General features: G+C 52.7%; 6 protein-coding genes across 6 annotated transcripts; 3 read left to right on the forward strand and 3 right to left on the reverse strand.

Moving 5' to 3' along the window:
- Positions 1–304: 304 nt before the first annotated feature.
- Positions 305–3,640, forward strand: J4E87_003146 (uncharacterized protein; the record flags this gene model as incomplete). Its single annotated transcript, XM_049374779.1, has 3 exons — positions 305–465; positions 516–3,124; positions 3,177–3,640. 3 exons carry the CDS (start codon positions 305–307, stop codon positions 3,638–3,640), a joined length of 3,234 nt encoding a protein of 1,077 aa, XP_049235770.1.
- Positions 3,641–3,788: 148 nt separating this feature from the next.
- Positions 3,789–4,157, reverse strand: J4E87_003147 (uncharacterized protein; the record flags this gene model as incomplete). Its single annotated transcript, XM_049374780.1, has 3 exons — positions 3,789–3,968; positions 4,021–4,101; positions 4,155–4,157. The coding sequence occupies 3 exons, from the start codon at positions 4,155–4,157 to the stop codon at positions 3,789–3,791; spliced, it is 264 nt and encodes an 87-aa protein (XP_049235771.1).
- A 240-nt stretch (positions 4,158–4,397) lies between these two features.
- CWC22 (pre-mRNA-splicing factor cwc22) lies at positions 4,398–6,742 on the forward strand (the record flags this gene model as incomplete). The annotated part of the gene is made up of 2 exons (XM_049374781.1): positions 4,398–6,287; positions 6,410–6,742. The coding sequence occupies 2 exons, from the start codon at positions 4,398–4,400 to the stop codon at positions 6,740–6,742; spliced, it is 2,223 nt and encodes a 740-aa protein (XP_049235772.1).
- A 602-nt stretch (positions 6,743–7,344) lies between these two features.
- Positions 7,345–7,905, reverse strand: J4E87_003149 (uncharacterized protein; the record flags this gene model as incomplete). Its single annotated transcript, XM_049374782.1, has 1 exon — positions 7,345–7,905. One exon carries the CDS (start codon positions 7,903–7,905, stop codon positions 7,345–7,347), a length of 561 nt encoding a protein of 186 aa, XP_049235773.1.
- Positions 7,906–9,261: 1,356 nt separating this feature from the next.
- J4E87_003150 (uncharacterized protein) lies at positions 9,262–11,622 on the reverse strand (the record flags this gene model as incomplete). Its single annotated transcript, XM_049374783.1, has 2 exons — positions 9,262–11,161; positions 11,210–11,622. 2 exons carry the CDS (start codon positions 11,620–11,622, stop codon positions 9,262–9,264), a joined length of 2,313 nt encoding a protein of 770 aa, XP_049235774.1.
- Positions 11,623–12,282: 660 nt separating this feature from the next.
- J4E87_003151 (uncharacterized protein) lies at positions 12,283–18,195 on the forward strand (the record flags this gene model as incomplete). The annotated part of the gene is made up of 4 exons (XM_049374784.1): positions 12,283–13,445; positions 13,492–14,249; positions 14,826–15,462; positions 16,563–18,195. 4 exons carry the CDS (start codon positions 12,283–12,285, stop codon positions 18,193–18,195), a joined length of 4,191 nt encoding a protein of 1,396 aa, XP_049235775.1.
- Positions 18,196–18,387: the final 192 nt, after the last annotated feature.

The following is an 18,387-nucleotide window of genomic DNA, read 5'->3' on the forward strand; positions in this document are numbered from 1 at the left end:
GGGGGTGAAGCTTGGAGCTCCAAAACGTGGGTGGAGTCACCTTTCGTCATTCCCTCGCGGCCATTGAATACACGCGAACGCGCAACTTACACCAGCGCCACAACCTCTTTGTCGCGATGCCCATACACAAGCGATTTCACTTGCGTATTGTGCCCCCTGACTGACTTTACCCGCACAGCCTCACATCGCACTTGCTCAGCTGTTTCTGGAAGCATCGCCTCCGGTACCTCTTGCCTCTCGCGACTTCCTCGAGCTGCGCTTTCAAGATCCATCCAAACTCTAGCAAACTACACAACGTGTCACGATGAAGTACACTGTATACGATCGCCTATTTAAGCGCGAAGTCGGACAACAGCCTAGGAAATACTCAGACATTCGGTCAATATATGGCGACCGCAAATGGGTGGACGACCTCGATATCGTGAACGAACTAGAAGGCCATAATGGATGCGTCAATGCTCTCAGGTATGTCATTATCCTCCTTGTACATCTGTGGCACCGTCTGACTCCACCAGCTGGTCAACATCTGGCCGCCTCCTCGCGTCTGGCTCCGACGATCATCGTATCAACATCCACTCGTACCACCCCGAATCGTCGACGTCGCAGTTCAATCTTACCACCTCAATCCAGACAGGACATCAGTCCAATATCTTCTCCGTGAAGTTCATGCCCTACTCCAACGATCGCACAATTGTCAGCGCGACGGACGATGTACGGATATTCGATATCGAGCATTCAGGCCACTCAGCCCTCCGGTCTACAGGCAATGCGGGCAGTACAGGCAGAGCACGCCGTAGACTGACGCTCACAGAAGGGGATACCAACGCGAAAGCATTCCGTTGCCACGCCGACACGGTGAAGCGGATCGTCACTGAAGACAACCCCTTCTATTTCCTTACGTGCTCGAACGATGGCGAGGTACGGCAATGGGATGTACGGCAACCCTCTAAGGCATATCCACCTCCACGAGACACCATGCTTCCTGCATGGGCGAGAGATGAAGACGCCTCAGACAGCGTCCCGCCGCCACTCATCTCGTATGCTCGCTATGGACTGGATCTCAATACCGTGTCATGCTCGCCTAGTCAGCCACATTACATTGCGCTAGGTGGGGCACATCTCCATTGCTTCTTGCATGACCGCCGGATGCTTGGCCGCGATTTGAATATCGAGCGTGGATCTAGGCTATCGAGTCCAGAGAATTGGAACGATAATGACGATGAGCTACTAGGAAAGGCGACGCAATGTGTGAAGAAGTTTGCGCCAAACGGAAAGCAGCGCATGAAGAGAAATGATGGCGGTCACATCACAGCATGTAAAATCAGTGACGCCGAGCCGAACGAACTCGTTGTGAGCTGGTCTCAGGATCACATCTACAGTTTCGATATTTTACGGGCGCCAGATGCTAGAGAGAACGTGACGCCCATTAAGACCTCGAATAGTGCATCTGGCCATCGCGTCAAGGACACGAACAGGAAACGTAAGCGACCGAAGTCTAGTACCTTGTCGCAAGAAGGCGTCGAAAGAGCCGAATCGAGACAACGTACCGAAAGTGCCGATGAAGACCTGGCACTGCGAGTGACATATGGAAATGGCCAGAGCGAAGACATACGCATTCATCCTCCTGCTGAGAACCGCATGACCCAGGAGGAATTGAACGATCTACGAGCATCAGACCACTACCGCATCGCAAGTACAACTGTCAAGATAGCGAAACGAATTTTCGAGCTAGGTGAGCTTGGAGAGTCTGGAATTCACCTCGCATGCACGTCCATTGTAGGTCTAGCGAACTCGATCTTGGCCGACATGGACGACATCGATAGGACGTGGGGCTACCCAATCGATCCAGATCCTGTGGACGTTGCAGTACAAAACAAGCTTCGCTATAGCAGGGCAGCGTCTCGTCGGTTCGTGCAAGCAGCCGGGACATTAGCACGGGTCCTAGGTGGACAACTCTTGACTGGATCCAGCTCTGATGCCTTGATCGCCCAGTATTTCGCTTCAATACAACCAGCGCCTCGGGAGCGCGATCCACCACAACACGAGCAGTTTGGATACGACTTCCTGAAAGCCATACTGTTATGGATCGACAGTGGCCCTGGAGCAGTCGTGGAAGGATTTTCGAGCCGAAGTGGTAGTACTCGCTTTCCCATCCCCCATGGTTCGGATATGGATGCCATTCAAGAACGACTGATCCCATACCTGATCGAATTGGCAGACGACACCAAAATCATCAATGTCGATGCCTCCAAATATGAAACAGATAGCACGCGAGTCTTGTACGACTCTGAGTTTGAGGCCGTTGATGCGTTCGGCCATGCAATCACGATACCCTTTGCTGATCTCACCGGCGAGAATGAGTCCACATCAGAGTCAGTATCTTCTAGCGAGCCCACACAAACCCGAGCTACGGCGAAACGGAGATGGGTGTACTATGTTGGGAGGGGTGTTTTGCGCAATGCCGCCAAGGATATCAAATTCGCTTTTGTAGACCGCGCTTACGGCGGCCAAGGCATATCTGACAAGACGATCAGAGCTGAAGAGAAGGCCTTGAGAGAGAATCAGGAGGATATCGATCCCTCGATAGACGAGGGTCCGGTTCGTGATGCAGAACTCATCAGCACATCGGCACGAGAGGGAGGCGATCAGGAAAAGGTTGCCTCCAGCTCTGCTAATGCGAACGAGTCGGGTTCTGTGGCCATTGAGAGCGCCGATGATGAGGATGAAGACGGGGATGAAGAAGAAGAGGACGACGATGATGACGATGAAGACAGTGATGGTGATATAGAATCGGATGATGGAGAAGAAGAGGACGATACTGACGACGAAGACGAAGAAGGCTTATCACGTACAAGATCTGGAAACATGTTATGGCGATCAGATTTTGGCCGCAGTCGCTACGGGCGATGGAAGGTGGAGCGCGATGTACCTTGTGTACCTCATACACGTGTCTATACTGGGCATTGCAACGCCAGGACAGTCAAAGACGTCAACTACTTCGGACTGCAGGATGAGTATGTGGTCAGTGGTAGCGATTCTGGCCACGTGTTCATCTGGGATCGCAAGACTGCGGAACTTGTAAACATCCTGGAGGGAGACGGAGAGGTGGTCAACGTCATCCAAGGTAAGGAGAAATGAATATACAACCAAGATGATACAGGCTCTAACACATTCAGGTCACCCCTACGAACCTACAATGGCGGTTTCCGGTATCGACCACACTATTAAAATCTTCTCTCCGGATGCGCAGCTTCAGCGTAACGCACGAAAAGGTGTCGGAGTGCATTCGTCCGATCCGGCTGCTTTCTCCAGTCTGAACTTCGGTCGTCGCCGTCGCAACCGCGCTGCCGAACCCGAGGCTGAAAGTGAGCCTGCCGTCGATGCCCCCAGCGACAGTGACGATGAGGTTGCCCCCGGTGGACTCAGCAGTCGACGAAGGATGCACCAAGCTTATCAGATTACAAGTCAGAACGATATGGACCGGAAAGGCGGAAGAGACGATTACTTCATCAGTCAGGCGGTCTTCGCGCAATTGGCTCGGCATATTGCCCGTGGGCAGGGTGCTGGTGGTGGAGGTGATGAGGAAGGAGAGGGTGGTGGACCGGTCGTCATCACAGAAGAGAACTGCAATGTCATGTAGGGGAGACTGAACATCTGAACGACTTCATTATACCTCTCGGCTCTCCAGCTACCAATCCAATTATATCGACGCAACTAAATGTTCTTGCGCCGTTCCAAGCTGACCCCTTTTGTGGAAGATTATTACTCGCACCCAATGCCGTAAGCGTTTATGAGGCCTTCTTCTGCTTGGCCTTGAGTGCCTTCTTCCGATTGCTCCTGATCATGACCACTGAGAGGAAGCTGCCGACGACCGTAGTGCCCAGGATGAGGAGGATGACGGGGATGCGGATGGCCCAGACGCGTGGGAGGAAGAGGGAGTGGAGGATGTGGTCGTCGTCTACAAAGGGCTATATAGAGTCAGTATATGTACCAGAACGAAGTGATCACACAAAAGCATACCATGAACAGAGTCCAGACGGTGTAGTAGACGAAGATGGCAGTCGCTGCGACGAGCATGCTGAGGCCTACGAGACGATCGGCCTGTGATGGTTGGTCAGTGCACAGCCTTGAATGCTACACGGGTGAGAGCATACCATTGTGAAGATTGGCGAAAGAGTGAACGAATGTATTAGCTTGGAGTAATGGTGGTTACAATCACCTCGCTGGCCCTTCCCCCCAAAGTCGCGCCAAGCCAAGACCCCTGTCGGCGAAACCGCGGCCCGTTCGCCGCAACCTTCGATCGCCCAACCGCCTGTAAGCTAAACTTTTGCGAAGCGCGTCACTCTCCACCTCAACACTCGCCATCCTCCACCTCCAACACGACTCACTGCGCGACGATGGAGGTCGCATCTGCCGTCCGTTTGCCCTCACCGGAGCCCGAGCTCGACGCCAAAGAGGTTCCGCGCAAACGCGAGCGCTCCCCATACGATGGACCGAGTGCTGGGCCATCAAAGCGAAGCAGGAGGGATGAAGAGGAGGACGACCGTCGCAATGGCGGTATTGGCCGTCGCCCGCCGCCGAAGCCTACGACCAACGACCTTCCCGATGACGACTCCCGCTTGAAGCTTTTCCAGAATGCCTTCAGCGCGAACCGTAAGCTGCCCGTTGACGACTCCAAGACACGTGCTGGAGGCGCGTATATCCCGCCGGCGCGCCTGCGCGAGATGCAGAAGTCGATTACGGATAAGAGCAGCCCCGAGTTCCAGCGCATGGCTTGGGAGGCGCTCAAGAAGTCGATCCAGGGTTTGATCAACAAGACGAATACGGCGAATATCAAGATGATTGTACCAGAGCTGTTTTCGGAGAACTTGGTGCGCGGACGTGGGCTGTTCTGCAGAGCTATTATGAAGGCGCAAGCGGCCAGTTTGCCTTTCACGCCCATCTACGCGGCTATGGTCTCCATTGTCAACACGAAGCTGCCTCAAGTTGGCGATCTGCTGGTTCGGCGCCTGATTGTGCAGTTCAGGAAGGGTTTCAGGAGGAACGACAAGGCCGTGGCGCTATCGAGTACCATGTTCCTTTCGCACCTTGTCAACACGCAAGTCGTCCATGAGATCTTGATCGCCGAGATTCTGCTCCTCCTGCTCAACAAGCCCTCCGATGACTCTGTTGAGATCGCAGTCGGTATCATGAAAGAGGTCGGCGCTTTCCTCGACGAGATGAAGCCTGCGATCGCGAACGCCATCTTCGACCAGATGCGCAACATCCTCCACGAAGCCGACATCGACAAGCGCACACAATACATGATTGAGGTTCTTTTCGAGGTCCGACGCACAAAGTACAAGGACAATCCGGTCATCAGGGAGGACTTGGACCTGGTAGAGGAGGAGGATCAGATCACCCACAACCACACGCTTGAGGGTGATCTGAAGGTTGAGGATGGTCTCAACCTCTTCAAGGTCGATCCTGACTACGAAGCGCACGAGGCAGAGTACACGAAGATCAAGGCGGAGATTCTAGGTGAAGAGGAGGGTAGCGACGATGATGGATACACAGATGCGTCATCTGAGGATGAAGAGGACGAGGAAGTGAAGGCCATGGACGTCAAGGACCAGACTAACGCGGATCTCGTTAACCTGCGAAGAACGATCTACTTGACCATCAAGAGTAGTGGTGGATTTGAGGAGTGCGTACACAAACTCATGCGCATCAACCTGCCGCATGGCTTGGAGAACGAACTCACCACGATGATCGTCGAGTGCGCCAGCCAAGAGCGCACATACGAGAAGTTCTACGGCATGATTGGAGAGCGCTTCTGCAAGCTGAACAGGATGTGGACCGACCTTTTCGAGGAAGCCTTCGCGCACTACTACGAGACTATCCACCGCTTCGAAACGAACCGCCTTCGTATCATCGCACAGTTCTTCGCGCATCTGCTAGCATCCGACGGTATCGGCTGGCACGTCTTCCAGGTGGTCAAGATGACGGAAGAAGACACCACCTCTAGTTCGCGTATCTTCGTCAAGATCTTGTTCGAAGAGCTCCTAGCTTCTCTCGGGCAGAAGGTGGTTGTGGAGCGCTTCAAGGACCCCATGCTACAAGACAGCCTCACTGGACTCTTCCCCACCGATGCCGACGACCAGAGCAAGACCCGCTTCTCGATCAACTACTTCACTGCAATCGGTATGGGTGTGCTTACTGAAGGTATGCGCGACTGGCTCAAGAACGCTGCGCCCAAGCCGAAACCGCTACCCGAACCAGAGAGCGACTCCGACGACGACCGCAGCGTTTCGTCAAGATCAAGCTACAGTTCGAGCAGCTACTCACGCTCCCGAAGCCCGGTTCGCAGAAGGCGCGACTCAAGATCCAGGTCCAGATCCGACTCTAGAGGACGCTCGTACACACGCAGCCCTACGCCAGCCCGCAAACGTGGAGGCCGTGGCAGAAGCGACTCCTACAGCTCCGCATCCCGCTCTCGATCCCGCTCCCCGGCACCACGCAAACTCAAGAGCAAGCGCTCCTACTCAACCTCCCTTTCCCGATCACGCTCCCCCGCGCCCAGGAGACGCGGCCGCAGCCCTTCATCCTCCCGATCCCGTTCTCCGCCCCCGAAATCCAAGACCGCACGACGAGGACGCAGCCCATCCGGCTCGCTATCCCGCTCTCCACCTCCGCGCCGCAGGAAGTACACAACCTCTCCTTCGCGTTCGCCCTCCCCACCACCGCGCCGTCGTGGTCGTGATTCTAGCACCCCGCCGCCCAGGCGTAGACGTGGCTCGAGCAGTGCCCCGCCATCGAAGGGTAAAGGGAAAGCGAGGGCGGATAGTGGTAGTCCACCTCCGCGTCGCAGTCGCAGGAGGGATACTAGTTCCCCGCCGCCGCCGCGGGAGAAGGCTAATGGCAAGGCGAGGGAGGTTACTGCTAGCCCGCCGCCGAGGATGAAGAGAGACGATAGTGGAAGTCCGGCACCGAGAGTCAAGAGGGATGGTAGTAGTCCGCCGTCGAGGAGACGGAGGGATTCGTAGGGTGGATTCTGGGGACAGGTTGATGAGTGAGAGGACTTGCGATCAGGGGATTTGGCGTCACATGCTTCGGTTAGGAGAAAGATTGCATGGGTTGGTAGCGTTGTATTGTTTTTCTGGAAGTATAATTGCGATGATTGGGTGAAGGGATGTATGTGGGAGAGGCGAGATAGCGATGGACATTAGTATAGCTACATCAAAACAGGATATCACCGCATCTTATACGTCTTTAATCTGTCTGTGATTCTACTTCCCGTCACCACCTCAACTCTTCCACACAAAACCCGAAATCCTTCAACTCCTCAATTCTCATACCATCAGCTCAATCCCCAAGCCTAGCACTATACTCAGGCCTCAGCGCATTACTCGCCGAAGTAAACACCACCAGCACAGCCGCATAACTGGCCCCCGCAGTAACAACCTCAATAGTCCTCGCCTTCGTCCACGTACTCAACGCACTCAAAAAGAACAACACAGCCACCGTAATCGTAACCAGCCGCCCCACAGCATCCTGCACACAAAACAACACCACGACCGGCGCGAGCAGAATCGATGCGGCTATCCAACTCGTGACTGCGCGGCTGAAACTGCGGAGCCGCGGGCCCGCGAAGAAGATGTGCGGGTCGGATGTTAGGTCGTGTCGACCGGGCTTGAGGGACTCGGGGAGGCGTTTGATTTTTCGGATGGGCGATGAGAGGAAGAAGGCGAGGCGTTCGATGAAGGTTTCGATTGTGAGGACGGCGCTGTCGAGAGTGCCGGTTAGGTTGGCGAGGTCGTGCGGGTGCGAGAGGAAGTCGGTTTCTGGGCTGGCAATGCTGCCGGTGCCGTGGAGCCAGTTTTGGATGCTGGTGATGTCTCGGGGGGAGGCTGTTGGGAGGCGCATGGCGTGGTGGTAGTCGCGTAGCATTGCGTCTGGGTACGGTTGTTAGTCTAATTAGTGCCTCGTCCGGCGTAGTGCTGGACCATCTTGTTTGTGTGTCTTTTCTTACCATATTCAGATAAAGATACTTGCAGTTTCTTCAAAATACCAAGTCGGTGTGGATTCTCATCTCGTCTTGCAACGCCCAAGAAAAGCTGTCGAGGTTCATTCGCGTCAATTGAGTCAAGCGAAGTTTCCAATATCGAAATCTCATCTTGCTTGAGTAATAATAAGCGTAGCCGTGCTCTTGTAAAGCGACGAAAGTTTTGGAACGCTGGGTCAACGTCGAGAAGCGCGGTGAATCTGGGATAGCCTTTCCGGAAGTCATCGACTGTGTTCTCTTGTTAGTTGTTTTCTTTTGGAATTCATTTTCTTTATAACTCTTGAAATTGCATGGTGTACTTGGAACGCACGTGAAAACTGCCCTTTGTGGGTAGGAAGTATGGACATAACGACTGAAGATGGTGGCACGCATTGTTGTCCGGCCACCAATCCTAATAGCAGATTCCAAATAGGATCAACTGCAGCTGTGTAGGATTCGGTGGTCATACTAAGCGCATCCACGCGTATAGTCGGCTACCCGGATATCCAATGGGTGCTCTGCCATCATGCCAGGCCTCGCGTATGCCGATCCTCGTCCTGCCGTCCTTCCTCTTGCGTACGAGGCTGGATTTCACTACTTATCTGCATCGGAGGCGTCCAATTGGGTATTTACACGACACATTATGGCGCTGAAGGCTGAAATCGGGAGGCGAAGGATCTGTCTGCCGTGCGACGAGGGCGATTACACCGGACTATATCAAGATCGCCTAGGCCCTAGTATCCACTATCTACTCGAGAACGCCTACACTACATCTTTAGTCAAAAACTTGTTCCCGAATACAGCTTAAGTCTGCGCTATGGCTGACGCCAGCAACCAAGATGTGAGTGATGTGCCGCCATTCTGCTGAGACACACTAATGGTACAGCCATCCCGATATGATGGGCCGTTGAAGGAAGGTGAAGGAAGACCAAGCATCTCAAATTATACTGGTGTAATTGCCACATATTACCGTATGCTTCGGTGAGCGAGTGGTTCCCATACTGACTCACTGCCAGGGTTTCAAGTTCAGAGTGGGTGACGATGTTCGGATCAACGCAACCAGCAACCAGGCACTTCGTGGCCCATACACTGTTTCTGAAACTTTTGCTGGCCCGAGATATACCCTCGAGAAGTCAGATGGAAGTTTGGTTGACAACGGGAAGAAATTTGATGAGAATGAACTGGAACATGCCAATTAGAGAAGCACCATGTAGCTCTACTTCTTGTGCGCGTATCGTCTACGCGACTGGCTGTCGTTTAAGCTTCTGTAAGACCATCTTGTTCATCGCATCAAGAAGCCTGCTTTTCCTTTCATCATCTTGCGTCACGCCGAATTCTGATGTGAGACAAGTCTGTACTGCATCTCGGTACTCTGAGCCAACGTAATGAGCCAGGCTATCTTGAGCTGCGTCTGCTAACCACTTCACCATGTCTTTTTTTGCAACTTGGACAGCTTCGCTTTTCAATTTTGGAGGCTTTGGCGGCTTCTGTGGGGTTTTGGCGCGATCCTCAACTAGATCTTGGGTAGATCGCCAGAGCCCAATCTCTAGTAGCACAACACCTAGAGAGTACAGATCATGCTCTTTCTTGTGGCCATCTCGCACCTCTCCTTGCCTATCCGGATGCCGATATATGTCATGCTTAATATCTTCCACGTAGCGTCCGATCGAAGGCTTCGCATTTGGTCGCGCGAAATCGAACCCATGCAGCAAAGGGGCGTGGAACTGTAATCTTGCGTCTGAGCCTCCCGAGAGAGATTGGAGGAAGATGATGTTGTGAGACGAGATGGACTGATGTACCCAATCGACTCGGTGCCATTGCTCGACTGCTTTTGCGATGGAGGAGGCCATAGTCAGCCGTTCTTCGAGTGTAGGTCGCGAATGGCGCCTCAGTTTAGTAATCACTTCATACAGAGTTTTGTACTGATTACTGCAATTGTCAGGGATACGAAAGTGATACACGAAGTGACGTTTGTGTTGTTCGTGCTTCCACTCGTATAGTTGGAGACAGCGAAACGACTGAGGCTTCTGGGATTCTAAGACCTCTGCGAGATGTCCTATGCGTGCTCTCATATCCTTGATCTCTTGAGGACTTCGGTGTTCGTCGTATATCTTATATTCCTCCAACAGTCGATCAGGATACATAGATACGGTGGACCTAGTTGCAGTGACGTTTGCCTTGTGGTTGGGTGATTGCTGACGACAGATGATTCGTCGGAGAACCAATTGACTTGAGATTCCAAGTGACTCCGATGCTGGGTCTTCGAGTGTTTTGTTAATCTGGCTGGTGGTTGAAGACGCTCCAGACATCATAATCGCCTTCTCTAAGAGTTCAATGACTTCTGTATTGCCGGCGTTCAATCTTTTGACAAAGTCATTCGCCAGTTTTTCCATGTGCTCTTTCTGTTCTGCGAAGCCTGGCACACTTTGTCGTGACTTGTAGCGGGATACAAGATGGTGGAGCTCGCCCCAAGCCTCTCCGATCTGTTGCAATATCGGGACATCCAGCGATTGCGCGATAGCACTAGACCTGTTCGGGAGCGAATCTTGGATGAAGTTGCTGATGCTGGCAGTTTGTTGTAAAACACTTTCCACTTTGAGCCCCGCGACAAATGCTCCTGGTGCGTCTGCGTGTAGCCACCTACCGATCTCATCCATTACAGCGTCGTTCAAAGGTTCCCGCATGCCGATTGTGATCCTTACAGCTGCCTTCCAAGCAACTGCACTATCTTGATACTCCCCTGGTGATTTGAGCTGCTCAAGTATGACACTGCGATTTGTAGGACCAGCACGGATCTGTACATGGAAGGGGGTGGTATATAACTTCGCGTCCCGACGGACAAGTCTTGTATGAAGCTCAAGTATGTCGATCTTGTGGTCTTTTTCGATAAGCTTTTCCATGGTCTTGATCATGATCGTGGTAAAGGAGCCATCTCCCGGCTGTGGTGTTTCGACCCTATCACCTGCAGCCGCAAGTAACTCCACACGACCAGGTGGCTCACCGGGCGTATCCTGGCCTGCACTTCTTCCTGTTTGCGCGGCATAACAGCAGTCAAACAGAAGAAGAACATCGAACGGGATATCACGGAAAAGCTTTTGTACCTCGTACCATCTGACGTGAGGCCCACCTGTGCGTTGACTACGCATTGTCAGATGTTGAAAGTCTTGGAGGTAATACATCACTTACGCTCGCCATACAGCCCGTCGCTTTTGAGGTCCTCCAGGCCCGGTGAAGTGGCGGTCGTCATTCTTGTCGCCATGGCCACCATAGTGAACTATCAGCAGACAGGGAGCACCGAGACTGCTTATACCGTTTGCGAGTGAAAGCTGGTGCGCATGCTTGGCGATAAATGCGTTCACTGCTAACTGACTGCCGATGTCCGGGATGGGGTACAGCTCTGTCTCGTACTTCATTTTTCTGAAGAAGCATTCGACGTTCCTCGCTTCTTCATGATATTCGCTCGGCTTATCCGAATTCTCCCAGTAGAGAATCAGCGCTTTGACTGCAGCATACCGCACTGGAGACACTGGCTTCTCAACATGCTGCGCTAGGTAATCCCTGGTCTTCTCATCATTGGCGAAAGTTTGCATCGGTTCCATTAGCAGTATGTCTACCAAGGGCGACAATAAGTGCTAGGTTGAGCGAGAGCACACAGGAAGCGAAAAGGAGGCGGAGCTGTTCCCGGTCGATGTGAATGAAGAACCTATTGCTGTGTGCTATGGTAGGTTACTTCGCGCTCAAAAACATCATGTTAGTCTTTTGTATTGCGCAAATACTGTACTGTGACCCAAGAGCAGGCTGCCAAATACGTGTCTGCCTCGGAGAAACGTGCTTCGATGTTGAACGCTGTTGGCAGGTGACAAGGCAAATCGCCAGAGCCATTAAAGAGAAAGCTTGGTAAAGTCATGCGGATGAAGACTCTGGTCTTATCTGCAGGCGCCACCCAAGCGTGTGTGTATTGTTGATTGGAGAGTGATAACACTTGCATCGAAGCCGGGGACCTATGAAGGCAGAGGTAAGCGAATAACGCATACCATAGAGGGCGGTTCGCACAAGGCTGAAGATAGGCGCTCTACCCCTCTTTTGCCACTTGCAAAGCCATGCAAGGCAAGTGCATGAGTGTTCGGATGAAATGCAAGCGCAGCCCTCAATATTTCGTCTTAGGTGAGACGAATTGATTCCAGCACTCTCATCTACGGCAAAAGTCACTGTCTCGTACGCCATTCTCCCATAGACAGACCCCAAATATTCCGGTGAAGATGGTAGAGGAACGATCGAGGCACTTGCTTGGTGGAAGTGGGTCGGTGCGACGGGAGGCAGATGAAGACTCGATTGGGCGTGGAGAACCCGACCATGCAAGCCGAAGCCGATCCGGTCCGGGGACCCCAAGCGATGACCGACCCTGCGTCTCGCACATCGCCTCACGAGAATACTTTGGGGCTAGCTACGAAGGCGTTGGCTCAAGCTATACCAACCTCCAGTCACTCGGTCCATCGGCCATACGCACTGAACTGGAAGATCTTCTGAAAGAGTTGCTACCCGAAACTTTGGCCGGCCCTGTGTCGCTGATTGGTCTGCCAAAGAAGATTGGCGAAGGAGGGCAATTTTATGTCTACCAACAAGAAGTAGCCTTTCTCGATCGGAACATCTGCAACGGCTCGATCGTGGCTGTCAAACGGCCGATTATCAAGAAGAGTGATCAAACTCCTGATGCACCCATCGACCTGGCTGATCCAAAAGTGCAGGAAAGCCTGGGCCATATCCGTCATGAGATAAAGGCTTTGACACATAAGAGCTTGCGACGCAATCCAAACATTGTCAGACTGTTGTCCTGGGCGTTTGGGGAGGAATGGGATCGCCCTTTTGTTCTTGTGCTTGAACTCGCATACGAGGACCTAGCGAATGCTTTGAAGAAGAAAGGTAATGACGCTCCGTCTGACCTCTTGAAAATGCGGTTTTGTAGCGACATCGCGAACGGACTAGAGGCTATCCACGCAGAAAATATTGTGCACGGCGATTTGAAGCCTGCGAATGTCTTGATCTTTCGCGAAGAGTGGAGGTGCGTTGCGAAGTTAGCAGATTTCGGCTTTTCCACCGAGGAGGATATCCAAGCTGCTGGTGGCACGACTGAGTGGCAACCGCCAGAAGCCAAATCCTCCGCTCTAGGCGACTGTTTCACGTACGGTCTGCTCGTCTGGAGTGTGCTCTTTCTCTGCGGTGAGGCCCCTCCGAATTATCCAGATAAGACAAGGAAGGAGCTCGCAGTATCGCACCTAGAGACATGCCGCCATGGATATACTTCGCAAGTGACAGAGATGATCAAGGATGCATTGAAAGGCCTTCTTGAGGAGGAGACGTCTCAAAGGTCGCGTCGAGTGGATCAAATCTTCGATTTTGCCACTGAACCAGTCTATGATGGCCAGTAAGGAAATACGCTCTTAGTACGAGAACGGGCTAACATTCTGTAGTCAGAAATCAGCGGAGAAGAGCGATGCCCATGCTCTGTATAACTTCATCTTGAAACGCTACAAATGGGAGATTCGACCCCGATCAGCAACGCTGCTGAACAGTCTGCATCGTAAATCCATGAAAAGTCCAGAGACAATGGAGTCAATGGCTTCGGAAGATGCACTGGTCATAACTCTGCAATATACATTGCAAGCCTCTGCTAAAGATACAGATGACCAGCACATCGTCCGAAAGTTTCTCGAAAGTTCGGCGAGAAAATATCGACGCGTTACCGATCAACAGATTGACCAAAGCGCCATTACTGAGGAACAAGTCTACCACAGCGTTGTCGCTTGTGCTCTTGCATCAAGACTCTACAAGCTACTCGGTGAATCCCTTAATCATGAGGAGGGTCTCCAATGGCTAGAGATGGCGATGGACACTGGCTCCATATGCGCAAGAGCTGATTTGCGTGAAATGAGCCCCAAGCGATTGGACAAGATGCTAGACTCTTTTCGGAGTCGCGGCGGCTACAACATGCTCTACTGGGATATGGCATACCATCCTGACGCACCTGTCCCGCTGGAGACTGATGAAGTGCCTGAACAAAGTAGATTGCATGAGCTGGCTGCTTTCGGAAGTTGCAAGGATCTGGGGAGATATATCGATGAGCGTCGGGGCTTGCTGGTAAATATACTGTCATCAAGAGGAGAGACTGCATTGTTCGTCGCATGCGCCCGCGGCTCCTGGCAGCATATCGAGCTGCTGCTTGATAGAGGTGCGGATCCTTCCATAAAGTGTACTGCTTCCGATATCACTTGTCTCCACTGGATCTTTGCTCTCGACGACGAAAGGTGTGGGATTGCTGTTCGACGAATGCTGAGAGCGGGAGCCGACATCAACGCCTTGATTCCGCCAAACATCGAGACGCCTTTCCCACATTATCCTTTCGTGTTACCTGCCGGGTCTCCACTTCATTGGGCAGTCGCTACTTCAAGTCACGACGCGATCAGAGCTCTGATTGAAGCGGGGGCCGATCCCCTCGTCCGGAACGGCAGCGATCCGTACATGTACGATGACAGAATCCGCCATTTATATGCCGTTGGGGGTCCAGATGCCGAAGGGTGCACTCTTGCAGAGTCTGGGTGTCTCGGTATGTCTCCTGTGGATTTGGCCGCAGTCCACAGAAATCCGTTCCTCTTGGAATTGATGGCGGAGCGGGAAGACCGCGTAGATATCAACTCCGCTGATGAAGAGGGTTTCTCTGTCCTTCATAGACTAGCCACGAGCCAGGTATTCCGGACAAGCAGAAGAGTGAAATTCGATGCACGCACATTTCGCGAAATGGATGAAGTTACGCCATTGCGAGCGTTGATCGAGGCTATCAAACGCTTGGGCGGAGATATCGAGAGGTCGACAAGTAGCGCAGAATCTGCATTCCAAAAGGAACAGAGATCTACCGACCTTGATAAGTCCAGCTACACGCCGCTGATGCTGGCCGTGTTGGAAGCGGACCACAGTCTGGTGCAAGCTCTGCTAGAATGCGGTGCTAGCGTCCACACCGGAAACGCGTCGCAGACCACTGCACTGTTCCATCTGTCACATAGAGCGAATGCAGAGCAACCCCAGCTGCTGCAGTGTCTCCGGACTCTTTTTGCCTATGGCGCTGATGTTCATCATTGCTCGTTGACGGGCAACACTCCTCTGCTTGCGGCAGCACAAGGCATGGGCCCCGAGATCTTCGACTATTTCCTCTCTCAAGGCGCTCATATCGATGAAAGGGATAGAACACCCCGCACTGTTTCTCCGGGAAAGAGTGTATTCGCCTTCTTCGCTTCGTTCCGTGATGACAGTGACACGATCATGCTGGATCTCCTCAGGAGATACGTTTTCGATTCGTCAGAGCCTGAGAAAAAGAGAAGGGTCATACAAGACGGTTCCGATAGTGGCAGCACTCTTCTTCACGAATGTGCAAAGTTCGCTATGTCCGGGTGCGTAAAGGCGCTACTCCATTACAGTGCTCGGGTTAACGCACTTGAGCGTAAGATCAGGTATGGTTTTCGAAATGCAAAAACGAGAGAGAAAGAGATATGGTACGAAACTCCTCTAGACCAATTGGAGGATGCTAGGGCTTTCAAATTGAAGCTGGTAGCTCAACGTAACGCGTTGTCGACCAAACAATCGGTGGCTCTTCAGGCTCGGTGCGAGATGGTGGAAGAACATTTGCGAACGAAAGGCGGGAAATCTTGCACCCCGGACTTGATTCGGGAACAATGGCCATGATGGAGTGGAGTTTGCGATCGGGCGCTGCGGTGGAGTAGTGCTGAAATTGCGTAGGTTTTCCATGACGTAATTGCCGCCGTTAGATGGCGGAGCTTGTCCCATGCTTCATCGCGTCAATGTGACTTTTGCGGACTGTCGCAAGTCAAGCACAACATGAGATGCTGAGACGATGCATGTGCGCGACAAAATCTAAAGGATGGCGGTCGGCGGTGTGGAGTGAAGTGAAGATGTAGCATCGCTACTGCTGTTTGTGGACGTGCGAAAAGGGGACTGCCGACAGGGATTATCGATAGCGAGGCAACAACGATGCGATTGCTCGGAACAACAAAGTCTTACCTTCAATCTTACTGCTTTTCTTTTAATGCGACTCTTGTGATTGTTGCTCACATAATACGACACTTGTTTGCAGAAGCGTCAAAGGGCGACGCGCGCTCGTTGCAGACGTGACATCTCCACAGTCGCGTCTTTGTCTTCATCACCCTCTGTTTACTCACCCTACTACAACTACAATCAGTGGCTCCCACATATATGAGTCAAATATAACTGTGCACGCATTCATTACTCATCAACTTCGCGAACTTCACGTCGACGCTTTGTCAATCGAACGCGCTTACTCCAGCGACTCAACATTTTCGCAACTAAACACGACCCGGATGGCCACCAAATACGACTCTGTAAAGTGCAAATCATGCACTAGAGTTCTCGCTGTGGTATCAGCCACTGGGCTTGTACCTACGACCTCGCCGGATGCCTCCCATGCAGGATGCAGCACATGTCAGCGATTTGACTCTCTGTATGACGCGATTAGAGAAGCCGATACTGAATGGGCTGTACTCGAAAACAAGCGCGACTCAATCAGTAAATCATTCGCGCGAGACAACCACAAGAGGGCTCATATGGAGTTCGACAACTGGTTGATGACTGTCGAAGCACCCGGACCAGCAAGAGACGCGCAAGATGAACCCCCCGAGGATAAGGACCGTGGAGGAGAGGACTTTATCAACGACGACAAACAAGATATAGCTGGTCCCAAGCGTCGAAGATCTTACTCGCCTACTACCCAGCGGTCTGGAGAATCATCCGATACAGCACCACATGGACAGCAAGGCATATCGCTGTCTCTCAGGCCATCGCCTAAACGATCGCACAGCTCATCAGCTTCGATATCACGCAAGCGGCTCAAATTTTCCGATTCAGTCGAGTTCCATGAGAATTACAGGACCAGTGAGCAGTATCACCGACCGAGCGAAACGTACGCGCGAGGGAGAAATGCGCCGCCTGAGGGTTCCGAGTACATGGACACTAGTGGATCGGGTCTGACCTTCCTGAAATTCACCGGTATGAAGAAAGTTGGCGTCAAATGGGTTGAGCTGAGCGAGGAAGAGCTTGCAAAGCAGAGCGAAAAAGCAAAGACTTGGGCGCAGCTGCGGAAACTTGCAACTGCAGGGAAACCAAAAGCTGATACACCGGAGGCCGATGCAGAAGTAGAGGTGAGGCATGATGACGATGCTCCTCAAGATGCTCGTGCAGCAAGACTTGCGCGAAGAGCTAAGGGAACAAGCGCGGAATCAGTGCAAGCTCGGGACACGACAAGTAGACGGGGCCGGGGCACCTTGCGAAAAGGGAAACAACCATCGCTTGTCAGTGCAGTGGATGATGTCCCAGAGACTGCGTGTGACTCTACCCTCGTCTCGAATACCACAACAACAACACATGGAAATGATCATCACTCGGACGGAGATCTAGGTCGGGTGGAGATCATCGCATCTGGAGACGACGGTCTGGAGCGAAGACATGACGCTGTTCCCAGAACAGAAACCACAGCGGCACTGGGCGCCGATCAAGTACGAGAGCCAGCCACACCCCACGAGGAGCCCCACAAGGATATGCAAGTGACTAGCGAGGCAATGTGCCAGAGTATTGCAGCTCAGCCAAACACCAGTAGTGTGGAGTCTCAACCAACAGTCGTATCTGGATACGACCAATCGCAACTCGAGCCAAGGAAGAATGCCTTGTGCACAGATCATGATGCACCGGAAATTGAGATACCTGAGGCGTCGTCTGGGTCTCGGATTCTGCGACCGACCTCAGGTAACCTTGAGGATACCGGCATCGCAAGTACGCGAGACCTAGACCTTCTCTCAGATGCTCGCCCCATTTCTGAGAAAGTTCCAGTGCGAAAGGAGGATGCTGTGCGCGAAGACCCTGGAGTGTCAACTCAAAACACGCCTATTGCTGCAGAGAAGGCTATCGCGACAGGAACATCTCTGCAACAGCCATCCGCGGAGCGTGAAGACCTCGTCACGGAGCTGAACACGTCTACATCAGCTGATAACAAGCTCCAAGTGCAGGGTCACTCCAATGTGGACATTATTAGCGCCACGATACCGCAAGACCCTGATCGCCCTCCTGCAGCCAGAATGCCCACAGAAGAAGCGTAGATCCTCACAGGGGGCATGATCGACGAAGCTGGAGACGCTGCGAGTCAATTTCTAGGTTAAAGATGCGTCCCACAGAAGGATCCAGCCTCTCTCGTGGCCGTAGAATAACAGAGTAGGGATGGCAGAGGTGGCCTCGTTTGAGCAGGGCCCTTATGTGGGTACTACAGCGTGATTAGCGGCGAGTCCGTGGCG

The sequence above is a fragment of the Alternaria ethzedia genome, assembly GCF_023757985.1.
Source record: "Alternaria ethzedia strain BMP 0044 chromosome Unknown scaffold_5, whole genome shotgun sequence".
Taxonomy (NCBI): domain Eukaryota; kingdom Fungi; phylum Ascomycota; class Dothideomycetes; order Pleosporales; family Pleosporaceae; genus Alternaria; species Alternaria ethzedia.